Genomic DNA, 8,140 nt, shown 5'->3' on the forward strand with positions numbered 1-8,140 from the left:
TAATAATATTATTATTTAATAATAATAATAATAATATTATTATTATTATTATTATTAACAGGCACCTCCATAGAGTGCAAAGACTCAGCACAGGGAACCCAAACTATCAACAAAATCTATCCTACCTCTCCTTGAACTCATTAACAGACAAAGCACTCACAACTGACTCTGGCAACCCATTTTATTAATTCACAGCTTAATTTAATTGAAAAATTAAATTGAAAAATTTAATCCTCACTCCTCTACTAACCACACCTTTATTCAATTTCTAGGAATATTCTCTTGTTCTGGCACCTCCAACCAAGTGCTGAAACATTTCTCCTGCATCAATTCCATAAAACCCTTTAAGTAACGTAAATGTTTCTATCTTATCATCCAACTTCTGCAGTTCACACACCCTCAATCTATCCTCATATGGATCATTCCACAGACCACTCACCATCTTGGTTGCTTGCCTCTGAATCTTCTCCACAGCTTCCTCATCCCAAAGAAATCCAGGAGACCAGACCTGAGCAAAGAAATCCAGATTTGGACATATCAAGGACTTATGAAGTAGAATAACTAACTTCCTTATTTCTACTTGTTAGTGTATTCTTCATTAGCCAAGCAATCTTATAAGCTACTTTAGCAACCTTTGTAATATATCCTCTAAACTTTACCTCTCTGTCTATTTACCACCACCATCCTTAAATCTCTAGCTTCATTTATTTCTCTTTTGCTCAGACTGACAGCCTATTTAAATCATCCTGCAAGCTCTCTACATATGCCTAATTTTGCATCATCAGCAAATAACCGAATATTTCCTTTCTGGTTATTTCATATATCATTTATGTACAAATTAAACAGTAGCACTGAACCTTGCGGCACACCACTACTCACTTGTTTTCGCCTTGACTCTGCGAGTCTATATATAACTTTTGATATCCATCCCATTCACTCTGATTTGCATAACAGAGGTCTATGTAGTATTCTGTGAAATGCTTTTGCAAAATTTAAATCAGCCTATTTAAATTTTTCAGTTGGAGATGACGTTCATAGGAGAAACTGGTATAAAGACAACTGTTGCAGAATGTGTAGTGGAGATACTTAATGAGCAATTTATAAAGGTCTTTGAATTTTGTGAATGTGACTTCATGGATAGATTGAGAGCAGTAGATGATGGGGAGGAGAGACTGACTGTAAGTGAGCAAGAGGTGTATGGAGAGTTGAGTAAAGTAGATGTTAATAAGGGACTTGATAATATATCACCACGTATTCTGAAGGAATGTGCCAGGGAGTTGACACCTGCCTTGACATATTTTTTTAATACGAGTCTTGCACTCAGTCAAGTCCCTAAGGATTGGAAGGAGGGCAAGATTGTGCCATTTCATAAAGGATATGATTGAACTCAAGCATCAAACTATAAGCCTATCTGTGTGTCAGGTGTTGTGGTTAAGTTGTTGGAGAAGCTTGTGAGAACTAGGATCCAGAGTTGGGTTGACAACAATGGTATTATCTTTGATGGACAGTATGGATTTGCTAAAGGGAGGTCATGTTTTAGTAATCTACTTACTTATTACATTAAAGTGACTGCTTTCTTGGACAGAGGAGAAGGATACACAGTAATATACTTAGATTTCGCAAAAGCTTTTGATAGAGTACCTCATAAGTTGACAGTCAAACTAGAGCAGACGGGGTTGGATATTAGATTAGTGCATTGGATTGGAGACTGGCTATCTGATAGTATCAACAAGTTGTGTATGGGGGGGTGATATCCAGGAAAAGGAAAGTCACTAGCAAGTGCCTCAGGGGTCTGTTTTAGGGCCATTACTGTTTAACTTGTATATTAATGATATAGGTGAAGATTTGGATGGAGATATTCAGTTGTTTGCAGATGATGCAAAGTTGGGACGAACCATGAAGGGTAGTGAAAATGTTGTGGCCTTACAAGAGGACTTGAATAAATTGAGTGATTGGGCACAGAAATGGGGATGTGAGTTTAATGTTGCAAAATGTAAGGTTTTAAAATTTGGAAAACAAAGATGGGATGCAGAATTTATGCTTGATGAGGATATATTGTTGGAGGTGGAAGAAATAAGAGATCTTGGGGTGATAGTGGATAAGGATCTGAAATTTAGGGGACATATAACCAAAATTGTGAAGACAACGCAAAGGCTTCTGGGAATGATGCGGAGGACACTGATGTGTAGAAGTAGGGAGATTCTTGTTCCGTTGTATAAGGCTGTGATTAGGCCATACATTGACTATTGTACCCAGATTTGGTCACCTAGTTTTCAGAGAGATGAAGAGATGTTGATCAGGGTCCAAAGGCGATTGACTAAGGTGGTTTCTAACCTCTGGAATGTCGAGTATGAGGAATGATTGAGAAGATGTAATTTGCAGAGTGTGGTGGACAGGAGGAAGAGAGGAGATATGATAGAGAACTACATATTGGTAAGGAGTTGTTATAGGATCAATTCTGGAGAAGTTCTACAGAAAATAGTGGGAGATTGGGGAAGAACCATAGGTCATCCTTGGAAACTGTATAAAGAAGGTGTGAGTGAGAGGCAAGTTTTTTTTTCGTGCAGAGTTATTTGATTGGAATGCCTTGCCTGAGAGTGTGGTGTCTGCAAGGAGTTTGAATGTGTTCAAGGCACGGTATGATAATCTGTGTGTGTGATAAAAGGACCTCCCAGATGAGTCATTGACTCCATGAGGTCTTGGGGTTATAATAATAATAATAATAATAAAATGCAGCTGTCACTATTATAAAAAGGTAGTAAATTATTAAAGTATTACTGACCTTCATATAGCCATGTTACCCTTCATACAGTATCGTATTTTTATTCACCCATTTTTGAATTTTGAATTCTCTTTTTCACCAATTTTTCCAGTACTTTTACCATTACACCAGAGTTACTGATTGATCTTTAATTTGCTACTGCAGTCTTAGAATCACCCTTATGCAAGGGAATTATTTTGTTCTCTTTCCACTCACTTGGAAGGTTGCCAGAGCCAAAACTGAAATTAAACAGTCTAGTCAGAGGTATTGCCAGTTCCCATGCATATTCTTGCAGAACCCTAGCTGATATCCCATCTAATCCCACAGCTTAGTTGATATACCCTTTCCAAGTGGTCACTAAGTAAGTCAACTATTTTATCTGCTTCTGTTACCTTGTCACCAACAGCACTCATTAAGGTTAATCTTTCATAGTCATTTTTCCTCTTACTTGCCACGTAATGAAAGAACTCTTTGGGATTTCCTTTCGCCTGCTTAGCTAAAATATTTTCATAATCTGATTTTGCTTACCATGTTGGTCACCTGTCATGCCTGAGCCTTGTGCTGGTTAACTTTCTCCTTATATACCTACCAGAGCATTTTCTTCTTCTGTAGCTCATGTTTAATAATATTACTCATCCATCTAACTCCCACCTGATTTACCCTCCTTACCGTAAGTATACAATTTAATTTTGCTTCCTCTAAATGCCTCATAACTATCTTTCATGTACTACTAACATCCTTCGCTTGCAGATTTTTATGCTATGGCACAGATTCAAGCCTTCTCCTGTTTGTCATCATCACCTGCCGTGTAGTTCCACACATACCCCTTCTTAACAGAATATTCCTTATCTTTTACAATCACCCAAATCAAGACCGCATGGTCACTTCCACCAGTCAGAGGCAGTGTGGTCACCTAGGTTATGGAGAGCTCTTCTGATCCTTTGACCAGGTGGTCCAATACTCTCCCACCCCTAATCCCCCATCACATGCTGCATCAAATAATTATCTCTTAGGTGTATAAATTCCATTTCCTTCCTGTTATGTGATCTTTCTTCCTTCCAGTCTATATCTCCATAGTTGAAGTCCCCCATAATAATCACTCAACCTATACTCATTGTACTAATTTGCTGATGCTTGTCTTCCAAATCATCTGTGGAACCCCCTAGTCTTTAGCAACAACCAACTGTATGTTTTGCCTTACTGGCCTCAATCTCACACCAGACTGCTACAAATGAACAGCCACCCTCCCACCTATTTGCTGTTATTTTTATTTGCAATTTATATGATATCATCAGCAGAACCCCTCCCTCCATCCTATCTTCTCTGTCTTCCCTGATTCTATCCCTGTAACTGCTTCATCTGCTCTAAGCCAAATTTCACTAATGCCTATAACTTTTGGAGAGGTTGCACTAACCAGTGCTAAAAATTCTTCCCTTTTGTTTCTAATACTTTTGGTATTAGCATATAGAAACTGAAGCATCCCTTTAGGACTCAAATCACCCTTACTTCCTGAATTAACTATCTATTCAGTATTTTTGCTTGAGAGAGAGAATAGATTCTACACTTGATCATTCTTACACTCACTCACCTCATGAGTGCTTTCACACAAACTCACCTACTTCCATCCTAATTGTTTTTTTCTGAATTTGCACTTTAACATGCTCAGTGAACAAAGCTCTCTCTATACACTTAATACCTAAACAATTTAGATGCAGTCCATCATCATTATAAAAATCCTTCTTTCTGTTAAACGCAGACCACAGATTCAAAAATCATACGTCATTCCTTCTGCACAACCTATGTATTGATTTATTTGCTACCATCTCCCTCCTTAGTTCGCCTCTATCATAGTGTGGCAAGAGACTTACAATCTTCACTTTCTCATGTTAAAGATACCAAGTAATTTTAAACCTGGTTTTACTCCATTTTTTCCAAGTAAGCAAACAGACAAAATGTCAAGTTTGCGCCCGCAATATATATATGCAAGACTAGCTGATCCCACAGGTAGTGCAAGACCAAGGCAACTCGTGGTAGAAGTGGAGCAAGCTCTGATCACTAATCTTAATATTTACCCTTAATGCCAAAACACATCTCCAAGAAGGGGATGTATGATGTTTTGTATTAAAGGCAAGGGGCCACTACCCAGACTGCTTTCGACCTTTATTGAGGTCTCATCAGTGGGAGCCAGGCTAGAAATACCAAGATTTAGTAATGCAGAGCTTGTAAGTATTTTATTTTACCAAAACGAGTTACCATAAGGTGTTATAACCTTATTAAATAAAAATCTCAGGAGGAGATATAGATGTAGAAAGTATTTTTAACTTGGGTATAGTTATGTTAAAGATACCAAGTAATTTTAAACCTGGTTTTACTCCATTTTTTCCAAGTAAGCAAACAGACAAAATTTCAAGTTTGCGCCTGCAATAACTCGTTTTGGTAAAATAAAATACTTACAAGCTCTGCATTACTAAATCTTGGTATTTCTAGCCTGGCTCCCACTGATGAGACCTCAATAAAGGTCGAAAGCGGTCTGGGTAGTGGCCCCTTGCCTTTAATACAAAACATCATACATCCCCTTCTTGGAGATGTGTTTTGGCATTAAGGGTAAATATTAAGATTAGTGATCAGAGCATGCTCCACTTCTACCATGAGTTGCCTTGGTCTTGCACTACCTGTGGGATCTGCTAGTCTTGCATATATATATTGCAGGCACAAACTTGACATTTTGTCTGTTTGCTTACTTCGAAAAAATGGAGTAAAACCAGGTTTAAAATTACTTGGTATCCTTAACATAACTATACCCAAGTTAAAAATACTTTCTACATCTTCACTTTCTCACTCTTCAATTTTGCCTTTGTATAACAACTCCTTTACAACCTCCCTCATAAAATACTTCTCACCTCTCAGATCATTTGTGCCAACCAAGACAATTAGTTCTTTTGCCTTATCATTTTTCATTTGGATAGCATGACTGATATCATGAATTTTTGCACTAGGAAAACATGATTTTGTTACACTTTCATTAAGTATTTCTCTGATCATCGAGTCACCATACATAATTTTCTCCTTAACTTGTTTTCCTTGTTTGTTTGCTTGGTCTCTATTATTACTTCGGATCACCTGCTTCTTTCTCTTTCAGCCCTACTAATCTCTTACTGCTTCTGCAATTTTTCAATTTTACACTTTGTGCTATGAAGGATAATATTGACGTGCATTATTTCTTTATTGTCTTATTTCTTATATTTCTTGTTATGTCCATTTCATTCTCCTACATTTCCACTGCTGCACATACAACATTAATTCCGACATTTTCCATCCTACTGTTAATACTATCTGCCCTATTAATATTTGCTCCTTTCTTGTCACCTAATTGGCACTCACTTTTGAACCATTTAATACACACTCTCCAGTTTCAGTTTCCTTCCACATATCTTTTAATTTTCATGGCAAATAAATCTCACACACTGCACTGCACAAAATCTCACAAATTCAAATTGCCCAACAATATGGTATTGTGCCATTGTTCTATCACACAATGGCACCATACCAATATTGTATTTAAACAAAAAAAAATGCAAGGTTTACTTACACACTAAATAACTCAGTCAACACACCCATTTAAAACAAAAAACTACAATAAATTAACCTGATACGAACTATGAGTACATGTAAAATATGAATATGTTTTTATATTATACTTGTAGAATTTTTTTTTTTTGCTTGGGTACAAAGTAAATTATGCTAAACAAAAAAATTTTGTTCTAGTTTTAATCCTTTATCTAAGCTAAGTTTGCATGTAAAGTACTCTCACAAATAGGCTGCTTGTGTATGAAGACAGATATATAAGTAGCCTAATTGTGAGGATAATTCATGCACAAACTTCAGTTACATACACTTAAGTAAAGGATTAAAACTAGAATACAATTTCTCATCTAGTATATTTACTTACACCACATCTATTGTACAAGTAAGTTCATAACTTTTTATTATTTAGACATTTCATTTATTCAGTTTACTTTTCTAGCAGCAGCACCTCCTGCAGCTGAGAAATTTTTATTGCCATCACGAGCGGCTTCGGATTCAAAAGTAACTGGCAGGAGAAAAATTTCAGATAGTTCTTTGATAGTAAAACCAGGAGCAACATTTACATATGAAGTTCCACCATTCAGTGAATGGAAACAAGCATCTGCTCTATCTCCTCATGACTATTACAATATATCATCATTATTCCCTCACCGGAGTAGCTCATCTCCATTACTCTCAGAAACGTTTTCATCAAAGGACAACTTATATGTAAACTTCAGAAGAAGAAGCAATACTAATGAAAGCCCATCAGCTGCTTTCACAGTTAATGACATGTTTAATAAGACCATCACTAGCATTCCTGATGAACCACCTCCTCCTCTTCCCTCTCAGTAACCACTGTAAATTGTACAAAATTTTAGAAATATAGTAGTGTTTTATGATATTTTTGTTCTTGAGATTATTTTGTTATTTTTCTATATAAAAGATAAAGTCATTCTGACCATTTCGTGTATATATATATATATGTGTGTGTGTGTGTGTGTGTGACAATAGATTCACAGTTTCTGTTTTCACAATTTTTTAAGCCAGTAGTTTTCTTTGTATTATTATTATTATTATTATTATACAAGTATTTTTTTTAATGAATATCCATGTTAACATTGTATCACAAATTAGAATAATTCATTTCATTGTTGAATGAAATGAATTATTCATTCCTTTTATTCAACAATGAAAGTGTAAAATGTGCTGTCATTGAATAATAAGTTTTAATGTTACTTTGTGTAATTATTTTTTTGTTACAGCACTTAATCAGGTTAAGTTATTACATGTAGTGAAAATGGTGGTAATGGTGATAAATGCAGGGAAGGGACATGGGCAAAAGTTATTATTACATCAAACCTCCACAAAGTGAAAATAATCATGTGTGGTCCCTCTGTCACACACAGTTTGTCAAACCCCATGCCTTAAATGCATTCACTATCTCTGCACTCAACTTCCCTGTTCACACCCACCTTATACATTTCTGCTCACCCCCAAATTCTTTGAAAAACTTCTTCTACATTAATTTGAAAATTACCACTTACCAACTTATATGTCTCTATCATATCCTCCCAGCTCCTCTTATCTGATAGACTCTGCAAATTGCATTCTATTATTCTTATTATTCCTGAATTTCATAGAATCATAAACTCATCATGAGAGGGTCCACCTTGTATAACCTTAAGCAATACAAAGTCAATTGTACCTCTTCTTAAATTCATTGGCCATTTATCTTTTTATCACCCTTTCAGGGAATGCATTATGTGCTCCTGATACCATTCATGCAAAAACTGATTTCTTACCCTCTTACTT

General features: G+C 36.1%; 1 protein-coding gene across 2 annotated transcripts in view; it reads left to right on the forward strand.

Moving 5' to 3' along the window:
• Positions 1-7,340, forward strand: part of LOC150095906 (uncharacterized) — a 271,111-nt gene extending 263,771 nt beyond the window's left edge. Inside the window, exon 14 of one of the 2 annotated variants that reach the window (XM_090409259.1) lies at positions 6,786-7,340. In XM_090409259.1, the coding sequence (XP_090265385.1) occupies positions 6,786-7,180 (395 nt within the window). In that variant the 3' untranslated portion in view covers positions 7,181-7,340. The remainder of the gene's footprint in view (positions 1-6,785) is intronic. The other variant, XM_090409260.1, reaches the window with a different exon arrangement.
• The last annotated feature ends 800 nt before the right edge of the window (positions 7,341-8,140 follow it).

Source organism: Typopeltis vanoorti, chromosome 19 (genome assembly GCF_054136105.1).
Source record: "Typopeltis vanoorti isolate ZY-2024b chromosome 19, IOZ_Tvanoo_1.0, whole genome shotgun sequence".
Classification (NCBI taxonomy): Eukaryota; Metazoa; Arthropoda; class Arachnida; order Uropygi; family Thelyphonidae; genus Typopeltis; species Typopeltis vanoorti.